The sequence below is a fragment of the Mobula hypostoma genome, chromosome 4, assembly GCF_963921235.1.
Source record: "Mobula hypostoma chromosome 4, sMobHyp1.1, whole genome shotgun sequence".
Taxonomy (NCBI): domain Eukaryota; kingdom Metazoa; phylum Chordata; class Chondrichthyes; order Myliobatiformes; family Myliobatidae; genus Mobula; species Mobula hypostoma.
This window is the reverse complement of record NC_086100.1, coordinates 7,584,525-7,609,744: the sequence shown is the minus strand read 5'-3', so window position 1 is coordinate 7,609,744 and position 25,220 is coordinate 7,584,525. Positions and strand designations below refer to the sequence as shown.

The following is a 25,220-nucleotide window of genomic DNA, read 5'->3' as shown; positions in this document are numbered from 1 at the left end:
GGAGATGGAAGGTGCTGGAATCTGGAACAATGAACAAACTGCGAGATGAAATCAGTGGGTTGAGCAGTAAATGGACAATCGGCTTTTGGGATCAAGACCCCTTGCTGGGATGAAGAGCCTCGGCCCAAAATCTCGAGTATGGCAATAGACACTTTGTAAATAAAACAGGCAGGAATATTCTTTAAGATGCACGCCGGAGTCCACTGGAGGCTGGACGCCCAAAGGCCTGCCCTGGGGTTGGAGGATTGTCTGTGTTTGTGAGTGGGGGTTTGGTGGGTGGGAGGGAGGAATGGGGCTTGCTTTGTTGCTTGCTGTCTTCCATGTTGTTCTACAAAGCATTGTGGGAATGCTGTGTTGGTGCTGGAACATACAGTATAGTGAAATACATCATAAATGCCAAACAAATAAGTGAGAATTGTTCTGGGGCATCCCACAGGTGTTGCCATACTTCGGGGGCTAACATAGCATTCCCAAAACTCACTAACCCTAACTGTATATCTGTGGACAGTGTAAGGAAACTGGGGCACCCGGAGGAGACAGGCGGTCAAGGGGGAGAATGTTTTACAGACAGAGGTGGGAACTGAACCCTGCTCAGTGATTACCGATGCTGAAAAACAATTGCACTAACCTCTACATTACTGTGTTGAGTCCTCTGCTTTTTGTCAGTGGCCACTTTATCAGATACACCTGCTCGTTAATGCAGATATCTAATCAGCCAATCATGTGGGAACAACTCAATGCATAAAAGCATGCAGGCATGGTCAAGAGGTTCAGTTGTTGTTCAGACCAAACATCAGAATGGGGTTGAAATATGTTCTAAGTGTATAAGTCCATGAAATGATTGTTGGTGCCAGATGGGGTGGTTTGAGTATCTCAGAAACTGCTGATCTCCTGGGATTTTCACACACAACAGTCTCTAGACTTTATAGAGAATGGTGTGAAGAACAAAAAACATCCGGTGAGTGGCAGTTCTGTGGGTGAAACTACTCTGTTAATGAAAGAGGTCAGAGGAGAATGGCCAGACTGGTTCAAGCTCATGGGAAGCTGACAGTTACTCAAATAACCACACTTTACAACAGTGATGTGCAGAAGAGCGTCTCTGAATGCACATCACGTCGATCTTTGAAGTGGATGGGATACAACATCAGAAGACCACAAAGATACACTCCGTGGCCATTCAATGACTTGGATAAGAATGTAGGTGGTGTGATTAAGAAGTTTTCTGACAATGCTGACAAATTTTCAGATAATTGGTGGAGTGATAGACCGCAAAGCAGGTTGTCTACAGATGCAGCAGGAACGTTGAGAGTGAGAGTGAGAATCAGTTTATTGCCACTATGTGAAACACACCAGAACTGATCAGTACCAAACATGTAACACAGGACGATACCATAACAGACAACACACCAGCAACCAACATTTTACAACAGTGGAAACAGACAGCCATGAGCAATCAGAACAGACACATGAGCATAAGTCAATACTCAAACTGAAATAAATATGAACATGTGAACAGACTCAATAATTATCAACAGAACAAGGAGAGCAGGAAAGGCCATTGAATGGATGTTGTACAGGGACAGTCAGGGTATCACACCTGAGTGAGTTTTGTTGAGAAGCTGGGTAGCTACAGCAAAGAAGCTTTAGAAATGACGTCTAGGCCTGGTGGGGATGGACCTGTAGTGCCTCCCTGATGGGAAGTTTGGTGAATAGGTGGCTGACAGGGTGGGTGGAGGGAGATGTGGTAGCAGATGCAATTTACTGAAGACAAGTGTGAGGTAACAGATTTAGTGAAGAATGTACAGAGTAAGTGGCATGGACTATAGAAAGCTGGTGTACAGAGAAATAAATTAATTTATTCAGAGCCACAGCACGGTAACAGGTCCTTCGAGCCCAGTTTCACCCCTGTGACCAATTAAGCTACTCACCTGTAGGTATGTGGGAGGCAAGCGGGGCACCCAGAGGAAACGATATGGTCACAGGGAGAATGTACAGTACAAAGCTCCTTCGAGACACCGGTGGGAACTGGTCCCGGATTGGCGGAGCGATAGTAGTGTGTTACACTAACCGCTGCACTACCGTGTCACTCCAAAGATCCTGGTGCGAAAGCCCGAAGCCCCATGAAAGGGGGTGACACAGGTGGGTAGGGTCGTGAGGAAAGCTCCTGGTATATTCGCCTTAGTAGGCCGAGGCACGGGATATGAGAATTAGTATTTTGCATTTGTATCAGGTGCATCCGATTCAGGTTTATTTGTCAGTGAAATGTGCCGTTTGTGTTAACAAATCCAACCTGAGGGCGTGCTGGGTGGCCCACAGGTGTCCATAAGACAGCAGAGCAGAACGAGGCCATTCAGCCCATCGAGTCTGCTCCAGCATTTCATCATGGCTGATTTACTATCCCCTCAACCCCATTCCCCTTGATACTCTGATTAATCATCAACCTCCACCTTGAATATACTCAGCAAATTGCTTTGCACAGGTTCCAGCAGCAACATTGTTCGTTGTCCGTCGTACCTGACGATGACAGGACACCTGTGCAGGAGAGTTTTTACAGGGGAAATGCTGTTGTGCTGGGGCAGTTCCACTCTCTCGACCTCAGATGCCCAGGTCTAGTGGTATGAGTAGTTGTCACAACTGGGATCTTCCTCGACTGCAGTGGATGACCATGATGTCTTCTGACCCTTTGCTCCCCACGGAGTGTTACAGAACCACCTTCCTGGCCGTTGGATCTCATCCCCCCAGCCTGCCCGTGCTGACTTCACATGCTAGGACAGGCATGTCCCTATCTCACCGGGGTATGAGGCCCGCCAGCTGCCCTCACCGGGTTAAGCCTGCCTGTCGAAACCGTGTACTGGGGGTGTGGCCGCTGTCGCATGCAAACGGCTACTTGGAGCCACAGGTGAGAGCTGAGTGTCCGGTGGGGACCAAAGGTGAGTGAGCTGCCCCAGAGCGGATATGATAAGCCCCTTCACCAGAGGTGCTACCCCTCCCTGGACACCCCATAAAGCCCCCCAGTTCCACCATAGCATCCACACAAAACTCAGCAGAACAACAAAAAACAGAGCAGATGACAAAACTACAGCTGCAAAAAAATCCCAGATCCCTCCCTGCCACCCACCACCTCACACGAGTCCACGACAGGCCCTCTCCAGCCTCCAAGGATGAGTGGAGTTGCTGGAATTGCGGACAATGGGCTTCACCTTCCCCTGTGGACTTAGAGCTCTGGCCATCAGGCCTCAACTCGCAGTCTACCCATTGACCTTCGGGTTTTGGATTCTTGGAGTATTTGTACAAACTGCCAGATAACGGGCAGAGGAGGTAGGGCCCCAGTCATTGTCCCCAGGATACCTTGTAATATACAGTATGGTGCAGAAGTCCTAGGCACTTATATAGAGAGCCAAAGACTTTTGCACAGCAGGAAATGGAAAAGTACGTCACATCCGGAGTTTGTCCAGTTGGCGGACGATTTCCCTCCACGCCTCTCTGACGTAGTGGGGAACCGTGTACGAGGCCAGTCTGCCAGGTGAGTTTCCAAAGAGATCACCAGCTTGTAACCCAGCACGGATGGAAAGCGTGCAGGGGAGCCGGCTGGAGCTGGATTCGGGACCTTTCGTCCCGAAGTCTGGCGCTGATGCCACTACGCACCAGCCAGGTCTTATGTATTGCACTGTACTGCTGCCGCAAAAAAGTAACACATTTTATGACACGTGAGTGATGATAAACCTGATTCTGATACGGGTCTCTATTGGGGACTGAGAGTGGGAAGGGGATAGGGAGAGGGGAATCATTGTTGGGAAAAGGGGAGGGAGCAGGAAGCACCAGAGAGACATTCTGCAATGATCAATAAACCAATTGATTGGAATCAAGTGACCTTGCCTGGTATTTCAGGGCTGGGAGAGTCTGCACTCTTGCCACGTCCCGCCCCGGACTCCTCTGTCCCACACCCATCCAGCAGCACTCTACCTTTGCTCCTGCCAAATTTACATTCTCGCTCTCCACGCCACGTTGACAAATACAGTACTGTACAAAACTCTTAGGCACCCAAGATATATACAGTGCCGAAGACTTTTACACAGTGCTGTACCTTGTACCTTATTGTTTAACTGCACTGCACCATGTTAGCACAATGTTTTTCAGCTCCAGCGGTTACCAGTTCCAGTTCAATTCCCGCCACTGTCTGTAAGGAGTTTTTATGTCCTCCGTGTGACCGTGTAGGCTTCCTCCAGGTGCTCTGGTTTCCTCCCACTTGTGGTGATCCTTGCGGGCTGCCCTCAGCACCTCCTCAGACTGCGTTGGTCGTCGACACAAGCAATGCATTTCACTGCGCGTTTTGAGATACACCTGCCCAATAAAGCTAACATTTAAAAAAATGATCTTACTGTTCTCTGTAGCTACTCTTGATTCTTGCCTTTAATCACTTTATTCCGCATTCTGTTACCGTTTTACCTTATTCTACCTCAATGCACCACGTAATGCTGAGACTTTGTAAGGCATTCGTCAGATCACAGCAGGAGTATTGTCAACAGTTTCGGGCCCCTTATCAAAGAGAAGATGTACTGACTTTGGGGAGGGTCCAGAGGAGGAGGTTCATGAGAATGAGCCCAGGAATGAAAGGGTTAACATATGAGGAACGTTTGATGGCTCTGGGCCTGCACTCACTGGAGTTTAGAAGGGTGGAAGGGGGTTCTCATTGAAGGCTATCAAATATTGAAAAGCCTGAACAGAGCTGACGTGGAGACATTGTTTCCTATTGTGGGGGAGTTCAGAACCAAGGGGCACAGACTCAGAATAGAGGGACGACCCTTTCGAACAGAGATGAGGAAGATTTCCTTCAGCCAGAGGGTGATGAATCTGTGGAATTCATTGCCACAGACGGCCGGGGAGGCCAAGTCATTGAGTATATTTAAAGAGGAGGTTAATAGGTTCTTGATTAGTCAGAGTGTCAAAGATTATGGGGAGAAGGCAGGAGAATGAGGTTGAGTGGGATAATAAATCAGCCATGATGGAATGGCAGAGCAGACACAATCGGCCAATCGGCCTAATTCTGCTCCCATGTCTGATGGTCCTTTGGTCTTAACAGTATGCAGGACGAGCTTTTCACTGCACCACGGTACATGTGACAATAATAAATCAATGCCAATTCCATCAGCAAGAATGAACATGAAGCTGCTGGGCTTGTATTGGCTCCACTTCCTGTCTGGTTACGATCAATCCCTGGGAATGTGTAAACAGGTAGCTCTGTCCTACCCCTCTGGAGCTCAGAGAACACTTGTTTACAGCTCTGATCACGTCTGCAGCTTCCTAACTATTGTTTACCATGTGTGAGGAATTAATGCTGGCAAAGGGTGCCGTCGTCATAGTGACGGATGAAGCACGCCAAGTGGACTTCCTCCCCTCTTCTTCACCGCGGCTGCAGTCTCGCATCCCCAACCCTCCAGCCACCAGCGACACACGACAGGAAATTTGGGATGAACACAGTCCAGAGCACAGCCCATAAGTTGTGCTGAATCAATTAAGTTAGTAATCAAATGGCTAACTAAACTGATCTCTTCTGCCTACACAACGTCCATGTTCCTTCACATCCATGCACCTATCTAAAGTCTCTTAAAAGTCCCAATAAATCTGCCTCTACCACCACTCCAGACACCCACCACTCCCTGTGTAAAAAACTTCCCCCTCACATCCCCTTTGAAACTACCCCCTCACCTTAAATGTGCACTCTTTGGTGTGAGACATTTCAACCCTGAGAAAAGATACTGTCTGTCGAAACTATCCACAGTATACTCTTGGATAATCAATTTACTTTGAACCTTGAAGTGTCTGAAAACAGCAGAACAGGTGGTGTCCGTGAGTCCGTGCAATCTTGTACCCGTCTCTAGTTTAGGCCCGGAGTGTCACACCTATAATGTTGACGCATCACCGTACCGAGACCATAGTCAGTCCCTATAAACTTCTCTCCGACTGAATACGAGAGATTCTGCACATTCTGAAAAATCCACAGCCTCACGCACAAACAGGGTGACACAGAGGTGTAGCAGTCAATGCAGCCTGTGAGGAGTTTGTACGTTCTCCCCGTGACCGTGTGGATTTCCTCCAGGTGCTCTGGTTTCCTCCCACAGTCCAAAGGCATATGGGTTGGGGTTAGTAAGTTGTGGGCATCCTGTGTTGGCACCAGAAAAGTGGCAAGACTTGCAGGCTGCCCTGTCCCCTCCCCAGCACAACCTGTTGACGGTTGTCGATGGATACGATACATTTCACTGTGTGTTTCGAGGTTTTGATGTCGATCTGGGGTGAAGATGGATTCACCTTCCTGAGGGATTACATTTATTACAAATTTTACTTATTAATTACTTGTTTATTGAGAGAGTGCAGAATAGCTCCTTCCCGCCGCTTTGTGCAGTGCGGCCCAGCAACCCTGGATTTAAACCTTGCCGAATCATGGGACCAACTAACCTAGCAACCAGTATGTCTTCGGACTGTCGGAGGAAATCCATGTGGCCACGGGGAGAACGTACAAACTCCTTACAGTCAGTAGCAGGAATTGAACCTGGGTTGCTGGGACTAGAAAGAACCCTATCTGGATGCAGCACGGCCTGGTACGGGTACATGGTGTGTAGATTTTAGCATGACGTTTTACTGTGCTGGCTGTAAGATCATGGTTCGATTCTCACCATTGTCTGTAAGGAGTTTGTACTTTCTCCCTGTGACCACGTGGGTTTCCTCCGGGTGCTCCAGTTTCCTTCCACAGTCCAAAGGTGTATGGGTTAGTACCTAAATTGGTGGTATGACTGAAATTGGCGGTCACGGGCTCATTGGGCCGGAAGGGGCCAAATTAACTAAAAAAGCTGGAGGAATTCAGCAGCATAGAGAATATCTGCAGACCCCACATCGGGACTGACTGAATCCACTCTGCCACGTTCCCGCTACCCCACCCATGCATACGCTCATTCCCCCATCACAGACCTGCTTGTAGTCCAGCTCCCTTCCGACCGTGACCTGGAGGATGTAACCAATGGGGTCGCCTCTCATCGGCTGGACTCCTTCCCACGAGACCTCACACGTGCTTCCTTCCAGCTGAGTGACACGCGGAGCTGCAAATCGACAGTGCGCAGCACCCAGTCAGTACCTCTGCTCAGACCCTTCTGCTACGGCTTCGCACTGCGCAGTTGGAGGGACAGACGGCAGCGGTGAGCCAGCTGAGGGATGCCCACCAGTAAAGGGCAACACATCCTCAGGCAGCTTATTGCGTACACACCATACTCCATGTGAAAATGTTGTGTCTTTTCCCTCTCAGCTTGAATCTGTGCCCCCCTACCCTGGGGAAAAAGACTACCACCACTACAGACACACTGTTCACTCCCCATTTCCCACTACAGACACACTGTTCACTCCCCATTTCCCACTACAGACACACTGTTCACTCCCCATTTCCCACTACAGACACACCATTCACTCCCCATTTCCCACAACAGACACACAGTTCATTCCCCATTTCCCACTACAGACACACTGTTCATTCCCCATTTCCCACTACAGACACACTGTTCACTCCCCATTTCCCACTACAGACATGCTGTTCACTCCCCATTTCCCACTATATGCACACTGTTCACTCCCCATTTCCCATACAGACACACTGTTCACTCCCCATTTCCCACTACAGACAGACTGTTCACTCCCCATTTCCCACTACAGACACACTGTTCACTCCCCATTTCCCATACAGACACACTGTTCACTCCCCATTTCCCACTACAGACACACTGTTCACTCCCCATTTCCCACTACAGACAGACTGTTCACTCCCCATTTCCCACTACAGACACACTGTTCACTCCCCATTTCCCACTACAGGCACACAGTTCATTCCCCATTTCCCACTACAAACACACAGTTCATTCCCCATTTTCCATACAGACACGCTGTTCACTCCCCATTTCCCACTACAGACACACTGTTCGTCCCCATTTCCCACAACAGACACACAGTTCATTCCCCATTTCCCACTACAGACACACTGTTCATTCCCCATTTCCCACTACAGACACACTGTTCACTCCCCATTTCCCACTACAGACACACTGTTCATTCCCCATTTCCCACTACAGACACACTGTTCATTCCCCATTTCCCACTACAGACACACTGTTCACTCCCCATTTCCCACTACAGACACACTGTTCATTCCCCATTTCCCACTACAGACACACTGTTCATTCCCCATTTCCCACTACAGACACACTGTTCATTCCCCATTTCCCACTACAGACACACTGTTCACTCCCCATTTCCCACTACAGACATGCTGTTCACTCCCCATTTCCCACTATATGCACACTGTTCACTCCCCATTTCCCATACAGACACACTGTTCACTCCCCATTTCCCATACAGACACACTGTTCACTCCCCATTTCCCACTACAGACAGACTGTTCACTCCCCATTTCCCACTACAGACACACTGTTCACTCCCCATTTCCCACTACAGGCACACAGTTCATTCCCCATTTCCCACTACAGACACACAGTTCATTCCCCATTTTCCATACAGACACGCTGTTCACTCCCCATTTCCCACTACAGACACACTGTTCACTCCCCATTTCCCACAACAGACACACAGTTCATTCCCCATTTCCCACTACAGACACACTGTTCATTCCCCATTTCCCATACAGACACACTGTTCACTCCTCGTGTCCCACTACAGGCACACTGTTCACTCCCCATTTCCCACTACAGACACACTGTTCACTCCCCATTTCCCACAACAGACACACAGTTCATTCCCCATTTCCCACTACAGACACACTGTTCCCGCCCCATTTCCCACTACAGGCACACTGTTCACTCCCCATTTCCCACTACAGACACACTGTTCACTCCCCATTTCCCACTACAGACACACAGTTCATTCCCCATTTCCCACAACAGACACACAGTTCATTCCCCATTTCCCACTACAGACACACTGTTCCCTCCCCATTTCCCACTACAGACACACTGTTCCCTCCCCATTTCCCACTATAGACACACTGTTCACTCCCCATTTCCCACAACAGACACACTGTTCACTCCCCATTTCCCACTACAGACACACTGTTCATTCCCCATTTCCCACTACAGACACACTGTTCACTCCCCATTTCCCACTACAGACACACTGTTCCCTCCCCATTTCCCACTACAGACACACTGTTCACTCCCCATTTCCCACTACAGACACACTGTTCACTCCCCATTTCCCACTACAGACGCACTGTTCACTCCCCATTTCCCACTACAGGCACACTGTTCACTCCCCATTTCCCACTACAGACACACTGTTCCCTCCCCATTTCCCACTACAGACACACCGTTCACTCCCCATTTCCCAGTACAGACACACCGTTCACTCCCCATTTCCCACTATATGCACACTGTTCACTCCCCATTTCCCACAACAGACACACAGTTCATTCCCCATTTCCTACTACAGACACACTGTTCCCTCCCCATTTCCCACTACAGGCACACTGTTCACTCCCCATTTCCCACTACAGACACACTGTTCACTCCCCATTTCCCACTACAGACACACTGTTCATTCCCCATTTCCCACAACAGACACACAGTTCATTCCCCATTTCCCACTACAGACACACTGTTCCCTCCCCATTTCCCACTACAGACACACTGTTCAGTCCCCATTTCCCACTACAGACACACTGTTCACTCCCCATTTCCCACTACAGACACACTGTTCCCTCCCCATTTCCCACTACAGACACACTGTTCACTCCCCATTTCCCACTACAGACACACTGTTCCCTCCCCATTTCCCACTACAGACGCACTGTTCATTCCCCATTTCCCACTACAGACACACTGTTCACTCCCCATTTCCCACTACAGGCACACTGTTCACTCCCAATTTCCCACTACAGACACACTGTTCCCTCCCCATTTCCCACTACAGACGCACTGTTCACTCCCCATTTCCCACTACAGACACACTGTTCACTCCCCATTTCCCACTACAGACACACTGTTCCCTCCCCATTTCCCACTACAGACGCACTGTTCACTCCCCATTTCCCACTACAGGCACACTGTTCACTCCCCATTTCCCACTACAGGCACACTGTTCACTCCCCATTTCCCACTACAGACACACTGTTCCCTCCCCATTTCCCACTACAGACACATGTTCACTCCCCATTTCCCACTACAGACACACCGTTCACTCCCCATTTCCCACTACAGACACACCGTTCACTCCCCATTTCCCACTACAGACACACCGTTCACTCCCCATTTCCCACTATATGCACACTGTTCACTCCCCATTTCCCACAACAGACACACTGTTCATTCCCCATTTCCCATACAGACACACTGTTCACTCCTCGTGTCCCACTACAGGCACACTGTTCACTCCCCATTTCCCACTACAGACACACTGTTCACTCCCCATTTCCCACTACAGACACACTGTTCATTCCCCATTTCCCACTACAGACAGACTGTTCACTCCCAATTTCCCACTACAGGCACACTGTTCACTCCCCATTTCCCACAACAGACACACAGTTCATTCCCCATTTCCCACTACAGACACACTGTTCATTCCCCATTTCCCATACAGACACACTGTTCACTCCTCGTGTCCCACTACAGGCACACTGTTCACTCCCCATTTCCCACTACAGACACACTGTTCACTCCCCATTTCCCACTACAGACACACAGTTCATTCCCCATTTCCCGCAACAGACACACAGTTCATTCCCCATTTCCCACTACAGACACACTGTTCCCTCCCCATTTCCCACTACAGACACACTGTTCATTCCCCATTTCCCACTACAGACACACTGTTCACTCCCCATTTCCCACTACAGACACACTGTTCCCTCCCCATTTCCCACTACAGACACACTGTTCACTCCCCATTTCCCACTACAGACACACTGTTCCCTCCCCATTTCCCACTACAGACGCACTGTTCATTCCCCATTTCCCACTACAGACACACTGTTCACTCCCCATTTCCCACTACAGGCACACTGTTCACTCCCAATTTCCCACTACAGACACACTGTTCCCTCCCCATTTCCCACTACAGACGCACTGTTCACTCCCCATTTCCCACTACAGACACACTGTTCACTCCCCATTTCCCACTACAGACACACTGTTCCCTCCCCATTTCCCACTACAGACGCACTGTTCACTCCCCATTTCCCACTACAGGCACACTGTTCACTCCCCATTTCCCACTACAGGCACACTGTTCACTCCCCATTTCCCACTACAGACACACTGTTCCCTCCCCATTTCCCACTACAGACACATGTTCACTCCCCATTTCCCACTACAGACACACCGTTCACTCCCCATTTCCCACTACAGACACACCGTTCACTCCCCATTTCCCACTACAGACACACCGTTCACTCCCCATTTCCCACTATATGCACACTGTTCACTCCCCATTTCCCACAACAGACACACTGTTCATTCCCCATCTCCCATACAGACACACTGTTCACTCCTCGTGTCCCACTACAGACACACTGTTCACTCCCCATTTCCCACTACAGACACACTGTTCACTCCCCATTTCCCACTACAGACACACTGTTCATTCCCCATTTCCCACTACAGACAGACTGTTCACTCCCAATTTCCCACTACAGGCACACTGTTCACTCCCCATTTCCCACAACAGACACACTGTTCACTCCCCATTTCCCACTACAGACACACTGTTCATTCCCCATTTCCCACTACAGACACACTGTTCACTCCCCATTTCCCACTACAGACACACTGTTCCCTCCCCATTTCCCACTACAGACACACTGTTCACTCCCCATTTCCCACTACAGACACACTGTTCACTCCCCATTTCCCACTACAGACGCACTGTTCACTCCCCATTTCCCACTACAGGCACACTGTTCACTCCCCATTTCCCACTACAGACACACTGTTCCCTCCCCATTTCCCACTACAGACACACCGTTCACTCCCCATTTCCCAGTACAGACACACCGTTCACTCCCCATTTCCCACTATATGCACACTGTTCACTCCCCATTTCCCACAACAGACACACAGTTCATTCCCCATTTCCTACTACAGACACACTGTTCCCTCCCCATTTCCCACTACAGGCACACTGTTCACTCCCCATTTCCCACTACAGACACACTGTTCACTCCCCATTTCCCACTACAGACACACTGTTCATTCCCCATTTCCCACAACAGACACACAGTTCATTCCCCATTTCCCACTACAGACACACTGTTCCCTCCCCATTTCCCACTACAGACACACTGTTCAGTCCCCATTTCCCACTACAGACACACTGTTCACTCCCCATTTCCCACTACAGACACACTGTTCCCTCCCCATTTCCCACTACAGACACACTGTTCACTCCCCATTTCCCACTACAGACACACTGTTCCCTCCCCATTTCCCACTACAGACGCACTGTTCATTCCCCATTTCCCACTACAGACACACTGTTCACTCCCCATTTCCCACTACAGGCACACTGTTCACTCCCCATTTCCCACTACAGACACACTGTTCCCTCCCCATTTCCCACTACAGACACACTGTTCACTCCCCATTTCCCACTACAGACACACTGTTCACTCCCCATTTCCCACTACAGACGCACTGTTCACTCCCCATTTCCCACTACAGGCACACTGTTCACTCCCAATTTCCCACTACAGACACACTGTTCATTCCCCATTTCCCATACAGACACACTGTTCACTCCTCGTGTCCCACTACAGGCACACTGTTCACTCCCCATTTCCCACTACAGACACACTGTTCACTCCCCATTTCCCACTACAGACACACTGTTCACTCCCCATTTCCCACTACAGACACACTGTTCACTCCCCATTTCCCACTACAGGCACACTGTTCACTCCCCATTTCCCACAACAGACACACTGTTCATTCCCCATTTCCCACTACAGACACACTGTTCATTCCCCATTTCCCATACAGACACACTGTTCACTCCTCGTGTCCCACTACAGGCACACTGTTCACTCCCCATTTCCCACTACAGACACACTGTTCACTCCCCATTTCCCACTACAGACACACTGTTCATTCCCCATTTCCCACTACAGACACACTGTTCACTCCCCATTTCCCACTACAGACACACTGTTCCCTCCCCATTTCCCACTACAGACACACTGTTCATTCCCCATTTCCCACTACAGACACACTGTTCACTCCCCATTTCCCACTACAGACACACTGTTCACTCCCCATTTCCCACTACAGACACACTGTTCACTCCCCATTTCCCACTACAGACACACTGTTCATTCCCCATTTCCCACAACAGACACACAGTTCATTCCCCATTTCCCACTACAGACACACTGTTCCCTCCCCATTTCCCACTACAGACACACTGTTCATTCCCCATTTCCCACTACAGACACACTGTTCACTCCCCATTTCCCACTACAGACACACTGTTCCCTCCCCATTTCCCACTACAGACACACTGTTCACTCCCCATTTCCCACTACAGACACACTGTTCATTCCCCATTTCCCACTACAGACACACCGTTCACTCCCCATTTCCCAGTACAGACACACCGTTCACTCCCCATTTCCCACTATATGCACACTGTTCACTCCCCATTTCCCACAACAGACACACAGTTCATTCCCCATTTCCTACTACAGACACACTGTTCCCTCCCCATTTCCCACTACAGGCACACTGTTCACTCCCCATTTCCCACTACAGACACACTGTTCACTCCCCATTTCCCACTACAGACACACTGTTCATTCCCCATTTCCCACAACAGACACACAGTTCATTCCCCATTTCCCACTACAGACACACTGTTCCCTCCCCATTTCCCACTACAGACACACTGTTCCCTCCCCATTTCCCACTACAGACGCACTGTTCATTCCCCATTTCCCACTACAGACACACTGTTCACTCCCCATTTCCCACTACAGGCACACTGTTCACTCCCAATTTCCCACTACAGACACACTGTTCCCTCCCCATTTCCCACTACAGACACACTGTTCATTCCCCATTTCCCACTACAGACACACTGTTCACTCCCCATTTCCCACTACAGGCACACTGTTCACTGCCAATTTCCCACTACAGACACACTGTTCCCTCCCCATTTCCCACTACAGACGCACTGTTCACTCCCCATTTCCCACTACAGACACACTGTTCACTCCCCATTTCCCACTACAGACACACTGTTCCCTCCCCATTTCCCACTACAGACGCACTGTTCACTCCCCATTTCCCACTACAGGCACACTGTTCACTCCCCATTTCCCACTACAGGCACACTGTTCACTCCCCATTTCCCACTACAGACACACTGTTCCCTCCCCATTTCCCACTACAGACACACTGTTCACTCCCCATTTCCCACTACAGGCACACTGTTCACTCCCCATTTCCCACTACAGACACACTGTTCCCTCCCCATTTCCCACTACAGACACATGTTCACTCCCCATTTCCCACTACAGACACACCGTTCACTCCCCATTTCCCACTACAGACACACCGTTCACTCCCCATTTCCCACTACAGACACACCGTTCACTCCCCATTTCCCACTATATGCACACTGTTCACTCCCCATTTCCCACAACAGACACACTGTTCATTCCCCATTTCCCACTACAGACACACTGTTCACTCCCCATTTCCCACTACAGACACACTGTTCACTCGTGTCCCACTACAGGCACACTGTTCACTCCCCATTTCCCACTACAGACACACTGTTCACTCCCCATTTCCCACTACAGACACACTGTTCATTCCCCATTTCCCACTACAGACAGACTGTTCACTCCCAATTTCCCACTACAGGCACACTGTTCACTCCCCATTTCCCACAACAGACACACAGTTCATTCCCCATTTCCCACTACAGACACACTGTTCATTCCCCATTTCCCATACAGACACACTGTTCACTCCTCGTGTCCCACTACAGGCACACTGTTCACTCCCCATTTCCCACTACAGACACACTGTTCACTCCCCATTTCCCACTACAGACACACAGTTCATTCCCCATTTCCCGCAACAGACACACAGTTCATTCCCCATTTCCCACTACAGACACACTGTTCCCTCCCCATTTCCCACTACAGACACACTGTTCATTCCCCATTTCCCACTACAGACACACTGTTCACTCCCCATTTCCCACTACAGACACACTGTTCCCTCCCCATTTCCCACTACAGACACACTGTTCACTCCCCATTTCCCACTACAGACACACTGTTCACTACAGACACACTGTTCACTCCCCATTTCCCACTACAGACGCACTGTTCACTCCCCATTTCCCACTACAGACACACTGTTCACCTCCCCATTTCCCACTACAGACGCACTTTCATTCCCCATTTCCCACTACAGACACACTGTTCACTCCCCATTTCCCACTACAGGCACACTGTTCACTCCCAATTTCCCACTACAGACACACTGTTCCCTCCCCATTTCCCACTACAGACGCACTGTTCACTCCCCATTTCCCACTACAGACACACTGTTCACTCCCCATTTCCCACTACAGACACACTGTTCCCTCCCCATTTCCCACTACAGACGCACTGTTCACTCCCCATTTCCCACTACAGGCACACTGTTCACTCCCCATTTCCCACTACAGGCACACTGTTCACTCCCCATTTCCCACTACAGACACACTGTTCCCTCCCCATTTCCCACTACAGACACACTGTTCACTCCCCATTTCCCACTACAGACACACCGTTCACTCCCCATTTCCCACTACAGACACACCGTTCACTCCCCATTTCCCACTACAGACACACCGTTCACTCCCCATTTCCCACTACAGACACACCGTTCACTCCCCATTTCCCACTATATCTACAGACACACTGTTCACTCCCCATTTCCCACTACAGACACACTGTTCCCTCCCCATTTCCCACTACAGACACACTGTTCACACTGCACACTGTTCACTCCCCATTTCCCACAACAGACACACTGTTCATTCCCCATTTCCCATACAGACACACTGTTCACTCCTCGTGTCCCACTACAGACACACTGTTCACTCCCCATTTCCCACTACAGACACACTGTTCACTCCCCATTTCCCACTACAGACACACTGTTCATTCCCCATTTCCCACTACAGACACACTGTTCACTCCCCATTTCCCACTACAGACACACTGTTCCCTCCCCATTTCCCACTACAGACACACTGTTCACTCCCCATTTCCCACTACAGACACACTGTTCATTCCCCATTTCCCACTACAGACACACTGTTCACTCCCCATTTCCCACTACAGACACACTGTTCACTCCCCATTTCCCACAACAGACACACTGTTCATTCCCCATTTCCCACTACAGACACACTGTTCACTCCCCATTTCCCACTACAGACACACTGTTCACTCCTCGTGTCCCACTACAGGCACACTGTTCACTCCCCATTTCCCACTACAGACACACTGTTCACTCCCCATTTCCCACTACAGACACACTGTTCATTCCCCATTTCCCACTACAGACAGACTGTTCACTCCCAATTTCCCACTACAGGCACACTGTTCACTCCCCATTTCCCACAACAGACACACAGTTCATTCCCCATTTCCCACTACAGACACACTGTTCCCTCCCCATTTCCCACTACAGACACACTGTTCACTCCCCATTTCCCACTACAGACACACTGTTCCCTCCCCATTTCCCACTACAGACGCACTGTTCATTCCCCATTTCCCACTACAGACACACTGTTCACTCCCCATTTCCCACTACAGGCACACTGTTCACTCCCAATTTCCCACTACAGACACACTGTTCCCTCCCCATTTCCCACTACAGACGCACTGTTCACTCCCCATTTCCCACTACAGACACACTGTTCACTCCCCATTTCCCACTACAGACACACTGTTCCCTCCCCATTTCCCACTACAGACGCACTGTTCACTCCCCATTTCCCACTACAGGCACACTGTTCACTCCCCATTTCCCACTACAGGCACACTGTTCACTCCCCATTTCCCACTACAGACACACTGTTCCCTCCCCATTTCCCACTACAGACACATGTTCACTCCCCATTTCCCACTACAGACACACTGTTCACTCCCCATTTCCCACTACAGACACACCGTTCACTCCCCATTTCCCACTACAGACACACCGTTCACTCCCCATTTCCCACTATATGCACACTGTTCACTCCCCATTTCCCACAACAGACACACTGTTCATTCCCCATTTCCCATACAGACACACTGTTCACTCCTCGTGTCCCACTACAGGCACACTGTTCACTCCCCATTTCCCACTACAGACACACTGTTCACTCCCCATTTCCCACTACAGACACACTGTTCATTCCCCATTTCCCACTACAGACAGACTGTTCACTCCCAATTTCCCACTACAGGCACACTGTTCACTCCCCATTTCCCACAACAGACACACAGTTCATTCCCCATTTCCCACTACAGACACACTGTTCATTCCCCATTTCCCATACAGACACACTGTTCACTCCTCGTGTCCCACTACAGGCACACTGTTCACTCCCCATTTCCCACTACAGACACACTGTTCACTCCCCATTTCCCACTACAGACACACAGTTCATTCCCCATTTCCCACAACAGACACACAGTTCATTCCCCATTTCCCACTACAGACACACTGTTCCCTCCCCATTTCCCACTACAGACACACTGTTCATTCCCCATTTCCCACTACAGACACACTGTTCACTCCCCATTTCCCACTACAGACACACTGTTCCCTCCCCATTTCCCACTACAGACACACTGTTCACTCCCCATTTCCCACTATATGCACACTGTTCACTCCCCATTTCCCACAACAGACACACTGTTCATTCCCCATTTCCCATACAGACACACTGTTCACTCCTCGTGTCCCACTACAGGCACACTGTTCACTCCCCATTTCCCACTACAGACACACTGTTCACTCCCCATTTCCCACTACAGACACACTGTTCATTCCCCATTTCCCACTACAGACAGACTGTTCACTCCCAATTTCCCACTACAGGCACGCTGTTCACTCCCCATTTCCCACAACAGACACACAGTTCATTCCCCATTTCCCACTACAGACACACTGTTCATTCCCCATTTCCCATACAGACACACTGTTCACTCCTCGTGTCCCACTACAGGCACACTGTTCACTCCCCATTTCCCACTACAGACACACTGTTCATTCCCTCGTCCCCCTACAGGCTCACTGCTCCCGAGCTGGAGTGCCTCAGGAAATCCTACAATGAGTTGAACACTGACTGGCAACTCCGGAAACACTGCTGGTGCCAAACTGCGTCAGTCTCTGCCATTCCTTTGGATTGATTAGCTGCACGGAGGGGTTGGGGGAGGCTGCTACATTGGCAACAGCTCGCTCCCCGGGTTGTACTGCCCTGGCTTGTGTATCATGTAGACAGCTGGGAAGCAAGATTGATCCATGGTCGACCCCAGCCAACAGAGAGTTTCAATACCTGGGAATGGCTGTGTAATAATAAACTGAAAGTAGAACTAAATGGATCTGAAACTGAATCTCAGTGGATGAGCTAGACTCTCTCACTCCTTCAGGGTCTCCATCATTCCACCCCCTCTGGCTACTGCACCCCCCTCAGGTGACGGCCCATCCCTCACCTTCCCCCTCCCATTTGAGGCTGACCTTTGACAGCAGGGGGCAGTGATTTGGTGGTGCTGAAGAGGTAGGCGTCTGAGAAGGGACCCTCGCCGGCTTCACTGAGTGCCTGGATTCGGAATCGGTAGCAGGTGGACTCTGTCAATCTCTGTACCTTGTAGGTGTGGCTCGGTCCTCTGTAGATTGGCATGAACCTGTGGTGGTCAAGCACAAAGCAAATTCAATTGCAACAAACTCTCCTTAATGTGTTACAAAGTCAAAGTTTGGAATCAGGTTTAATATTACTGGCATACATTGTGAAATTGGTTGTTTTGTGACAGCAGTAAAACACAATATGTAATCACAAAAAGCTGTAACTTTCAATAAGAGACACATATGTATATCCAGGGAGCCTAAGAGTTTTGCACAGTACTGTATCTGTCAACATGGAGCAGAGACCAAGTTTGTAAATCTGGCAGGAGCAAAGGATCTGTGGGACAGATGGCAGAGATGGCGTGTCAGGGGTGGGTAGTGTCAGAAGTAGTCTTTTTTACACAAAGACCAGTGGACACTGTTCCCTCTAAGCTGCACGGGTGTGCAGCCACGCAGTGACTGAAATGCTTCCACCCACATAGCCTTTGTGGCCACGCAGCCAGGCTTTAAACATTTACATGCGTAGTTTTCAGAGCATATAAAAATTTCCTGCTCAGACCAATAGTTGGTTTGCGCGGATTGAAAACAGTTGGAGGAAACGTTGCTTTTGGGTGTGTGGAACATGTTGCCCGGGCGGTGGTCAAAGCAGGTACATTAAGGACATTTAAGAGACTCTTAAGTAGGCACATGGATGATAGAAAAATGTAAGGATATTTGGAGGAATGGATTAGATTGATCTTGGAGTAGGTTAAAATGTCAGCACAATATTGTGCGCCGAAGGGCCTGTACTGTTCTAAGTTCGCATTATCACTGGTAGAGAGTTTAGGCTGATCATTTATTATTGTCATGTATACCGGGATACAATGAGAAACTATTTTTGGTATGCCCTCAAGTCAGAACGTTCCACACACTGCAGAACTCAACGGGTCAGGCAGCATCTGTGTACAGAAAGGGACAGTGGGTGTTTCGAGGGAGACCCTTCGTCTGGACTGAAATACAGGGGGGAGATAGGAGTAGAAAGAGTGAGGGGAGGGGTTGGAGCAAGAGCTGAGAGGTGATGGGTGGATCCAGGTGAGGAGGGTGATGGACAGATGGAGGAGGGGAGAGTGGGAATAGTGACAGAGACTGGGAGGTGATGGGTGGATCCTGGTGAGGAGGGTGATAGGCAGATGGAGGAGGGGAGAGTGGGAATAGTGACAGAGGCTGGGAGGTGATGGCTGGATCCAGGTGAGGAGGGTGATGGGCAGATGGAGGAGGGGAGAGTGGGAATAGTGACAGAGACTGGGAGGTGATGGGTGGATCCTGGTGAGGAGGGTGATAGGCAGATGGAGGAGGGGAGAGTGGGAATAGTGACAGAGGCTGGGAGGTGATGGCTGGATCCAGGTGAGGAGGGTGATGGGCAGATGGAGGAGGGGAGAGTGGGAATAGTGACAGAGGCTGGGAGGTGATGGGTGGATCCAGGTGAGGAGGGTGATGGACAGATGGAGGAGGGGAGAGTGGGAATAGTGACAGAGACTGGGAGGTGATGGGTGGATCCTGGTGAGGAGGGTGATAGGCAGATGGAGGAGGGGAGAGTGGGAATAGTGACAGAGGCTGGGAGGTGATGGCTGGATCCAGGTGAGGAGGGTGATGGGCAGATGGAGGAGGGGAGAGTGGGAATAGTGACAGAGACTGGGAGGTGATGGGTGGATCCTGGTGAGGAGGGTGATAGGCAGATGGAGGAGGGGAGAGTGGGAATAGTGACAGAGGCTGGGAGGTGATGGCTGGATCCAGGTGAGGAGGGTGATGGGCAGATGGAGGAGGGGAGAGTGGGAATAGTGACAGAGGCTGGGAGGTGATGGGTGGATCCAGGTGAGGAGGGTGATGGGCAGATGGAGGAGGGGAGAGTGGGAATAGTGACAGAGGCTGGGAGGTGATGGGTGGATCCAGGTGAGGAGGGTGATGGGCAGATGGAGTAGGGGAGAGTGGGAATAGTGACCGAGGCTGGGAGGTGATGGGTGGATCCAGGTGAGGGGGAGTGATGGGCAGATGGAGGAGGGGAGAGTGGGAATAGTGACCAAGGCTGGGAAGTGATGGGTGGATCCAGGTGAGGAGGGTGATGGGCAGATGGAGGAGGGGAGAGTGGGAATAGTGACAGAGGCTGGGAGGTGATGGGTGGATCCAGGTGAGGAGGGTGATGGGCAGATGGAGGAGGGGAGAGTGGGAATAGCGACGGAGGCTGGGAGGTGATGGGTGGATCCTGGTGAGGAGGGTGATAGGCAGATGGAGGAGGGGAGAGTGGGAATAGTGACAGAGGCTGGGAGGTGATGGGTGGATCCAGGTGAGGAGGGTGATGGGCAGATGGAGGAGGGGAGAGTGGGAATAGTGACAGAGGCTGGGAGGTGATGGGTGGATCCAGGTGAGGAGGGTGTTGGGCAGATGGAGGAGGGGAGAGTGGGAATAGTGACAGAGACTGGGAGGTGATGGGTGGATCCAGGTGAGGAGTGGTGATGGGCAGGTGGAGGAACGTTCCACACACTGCAGAACTCAGCGGGTCAGGCAGCATCTGTGTACAGAAAGGGACAGTGGGTGTTTCGAGGGAGACCCTTCGTCTGGACTGAAATACAGGGGGGAGATAGGAGTAGAAAGAGTGAGGGGAGGGGTTGGAGCAAGAGCTGAGAGGTGATGGGTGGATCCAGGTGAGGAGGGTGATGGGCAGATGGAGGAGGGGAGAGTGGGAATAGTGACGGAGGCTGGGAGGTGATGGGTGGATCCAGGTGAGGAGGGTGATGGACAGGTGGAGGAGGGAGGAGAGTGAAAATGATGTAAGTAACTGAGAGGTGAAAGGTGGAAGAGGCAAACAGCCAAAGAAGATTTGTGATTACAGGATAAATTTTGGCCAGAAATCCCAACATCCCATCAACAGCTGTCATGTGACCTTCTTGTCCTTTGAGGAGGCAGATGGGGCCTCAGTCTAGCTCAGCGGAACAGTTGAATGGATATCTCTGGAGGGTGAGATAGTTGCTTTATGAAATGATTGTCTCTCTCTCTGTTTGCCCCTACCCGTCTGTTTGTCTGTCTATCCCTGTCTTGCTGTCTATCGCTCTACATTTTTTTTTCTCTGTCAGTCTCTCTCACACACTCCTTCTGAAACTTCAGAAACTTAGCTTTGGGCAAGTTAGTTGTTGAGCACCCAGCACTTTTGTCAATATGCATCAATGTTCTCAGAAAGCTGATTACTGCATGTGACTAAGTGGTAGTTGGGTTCCAGCAAGATCAGAATGGTGATAACACTGGCTCTGCGGGGCAGCACAGCTCTCTGCACCCACATTGTTCCCCTGAAACCTCCCGGATCCTGCCACAGTGTGAGTCAAATCCAACCCCAATGGCAGCCAAGGGGAGGAACATGTCCCACTGTGTCTGAGGGAATGCCCGTCCACGTGGAACACTACCCGGGTGTCACCCCCCACTATCAGAAGGCAAGATTCATCGAAGGTCCCCACCATCCGGGCCGTGCCATCTTCTCGCAGATACTGTCAGGCGGGAGGTACAGAAGCCTGAAGCCCCTCACCACCATGTTCAGGAGTGGCTACTTCCCTTCAACCATTTAGTTCTTGAGCCAACCGACACAGCCTAATCACTAAGTTTAGCAGCACAATGACCACTTTGCTGAGGTTTTATAAGGCATTAGTCAGACCACAATTGGAGTATTGTGAGCAGGTTTGGACCCCTTACCTAAAAAATCTGTTGGCATTGGAGAGGGTCCAGAGGAGGCTCACAAGAATGATTCCTGGAAAGAAAGGGTTAATGTTGATGTCTCTGGGCCTGTAGTCACTAACTTATTATCCCCCCAAACCCCATTCTCCTGCCTCTCCCCTTTGATGCTCTTACTAGTTAAGAACTTATCAACCTCCACTTTGAATATACCCAGCGACTTGGCCTCCATAGCTGTCTGTGGCAATGAACTGCACAGATTCATCACTTCTGGCTAAATAAATTCCTCCTCACTCCATTCTGAATGGAGTCCCTCTATTCTGAGGCCGTACCCTCTGGTCCAAGACTCCCCCACTATAGGAAACGTTGTCTCCACATCCACTCTCTCCCTAGGCCTTTCAATACATTTCAATGTGTTTCCCCTCATTCTTCTAAAGAACAGGCCCAGAACAATCAAACACTCCGCACACATTAACCCTTTCACTGCCAGAATCATTCTTGCGAACCTCCTCTGGGCCCTCTCCAACGTCACCACATCCTTTCTTAGATAAGGAGCCCAAAACTGCTGACAATAGTCCAAATCTGTTCTGACCCATGCTTTATAAAGACTCAACATTACATCTGGGCTTTTAATATTCTTGTCCTGGTGCACACATTAAAACACAGCCATCTGCACACAGCAAGTTCCCAATACTTGGGCTGGTAAAGGTCATTGTTTGAGGGTGGGGCAGTTGCTCGGGAGGGTGTGTGGCATGCTACTCACTTCCCACTTGGTTCGGCCATCTGGAGGGTGTAGATGGTGTCCACGTCCACGCTCAGCATGGCCTTGGCGCTGCTGCTCTCCCCCCATCTCAGCTTGAGGCTCTGGGGCCCCGAGGCGGTGCACTCTAGGCGGGGTGGCACTGGCGGCAGAGGCTGCGTCCTGGCTCTCACCGGCTCGCTGAAGGGACCTGTGCCCATCCTGTTCACCGCCTGAACCCTAATCCTAAATCAGAGCAGAAAGATTCGTCAAGGCCCCGTCCCCGACACTCCACGCCGATACGGTAAAAACCCATGGCCTCGTCACCCAAGAGATTGCTTTTATGAGGGATGAGTGCCTTGCAGCTGAGCTGCCATTTACTTGCCCCTCCCTCACTGTGGGTTGAGAAGATAGTGGCGACCTCCTGCTGTTGGATCTGGTTATGTTGTGATCCAGCTGGTCTTCAGAAGCCCAGAATTCAGTGAAAAACTTGCTGGCGTCGGCCATTTTATTACAAGTTGACCTTCACTAACCCAGAACCACTGGGACCTGAGGAGTGCCGGATTAGTGAAAATGCCAAATTACAGAAGGATCACATTAAGCATAATCAGTGCCGGATTATCGAAGGAACCGGATTACAGGTAGTCGGATTAGCGAAGGTCAGCTGTAGTTGTTACAAGAAGAAAGAGCGGACAAAGAAAAGATAAAGGAAAAGAAGTTGTGGTTGTCAAGATTGTTTGACGTCAGTTCCTGTACACAAGTGTAAAGTAGAACAAATTTATTTATTTATTGAGATACAACGTGGAACAGGCCCTTCTGGGCCATAGAATCAGATCGCCAAGCAACCCCCCAATTTAATCCTAGCCTAATCATGGGACAATTTACAATGACCAATTCACCTACCCTTTTCTGGCATCTTTTTGTATATATGTCCTTTGGTGCCGGTGATGTGTTGGGCAGTTTTGACTACCCATTGTAGAACCTTCCTGTCTGCCGCCGGACAGTTTCTGTACACTGCAGTGATACAGCTTGTTAGGATGCTCTCTATGCACATCTTAAGAAAGATGTGACTACAGATGTGCATAGTTTCAGTTTGCTTCAACCTCCTCAGAAAGTAGAGATGTTGGTCGTCTCATATTCCGACTGAAGATAACAAAATTCCAGCGATAACAAATAAGCAGATTCAAGTGGCATGTCACCTATGGCAGGCGCACAAACACACTCACTCTCACTCTCACACACACACACAGACTCACACACACGCACACACACTCACAGACACACAACACACACACAACACACACTCACAGACACAAACACACACACAACACACACTCTCTCACACACACACACACACACACACACACACACACTCATAGACACAAACACACTCTCACACACACACAGGCACAAACACACACACACTCACACACACAGACACAAACACACACACACTCTCACACACACAGACACAAACACACACTCTCACACACACTCACAAACACACTCACAAACACACACACACTCGCACACACATACACACACTCAGACACACACAGACACAAACACACACTCATTCACTCACACACACATACAGATAGACACACAGAACAGATAAACAGAATGGATGGATGCAGGTATAAACATTCAAACACACAAACACACCCACACGCACAACCATAGACTGACATGGACACAGACACGTCGACAGGCACAGATAAACAGAAGAGCCAGATATATCACACAGCTCATGAACATTCCTCCTGCACCAGGGGTCCCCAACCTTTATTATGCCAGGGACTGCTACCACGAAGCAAGGGCTCAGTAGGCCCCAGGTTGGGAGCCTGGTTTGTCAGGGAATCAGGTCTACATCACAGATCCTTTAAAGGGAAAGTCTCAGA

The 25,220-nt window shown here is 50.1% G+C and overlaps 1 protein-coding gene across 1 annotated transcript in view; it reads right to left on the bottom strand.

The window, feature by feature from the left end:
- Positions 1 to 25,220, bottom strand: part of fndc3ba (fibronectin type III domain containing 3Ba) — a 386,847-nt gene that overhangs the window by 6,379 nt on the left and 355,248 nt on the right. The window contains exons 23-25 of the mRNA XM_063045278.1: positions 23,344 to 23,565; positions 18,783 to 18,949; positions 6,964 to 7,091 (exon numbers count right to left, since the gene is read on the bottom strand). Of these exons, the coding sequence (XP_062901348.1) occupies positions 6,964 to 7,091; positions 18,783 to 18,949; positions 23,344 to 23,565 (517 nt within the window). The remainder of the gene's footprint in view (positions 1 to 6,963; positions 7,092 to 18,782; positions 18,950 to 23,343; positions 23,566 to 25,220) is intronic.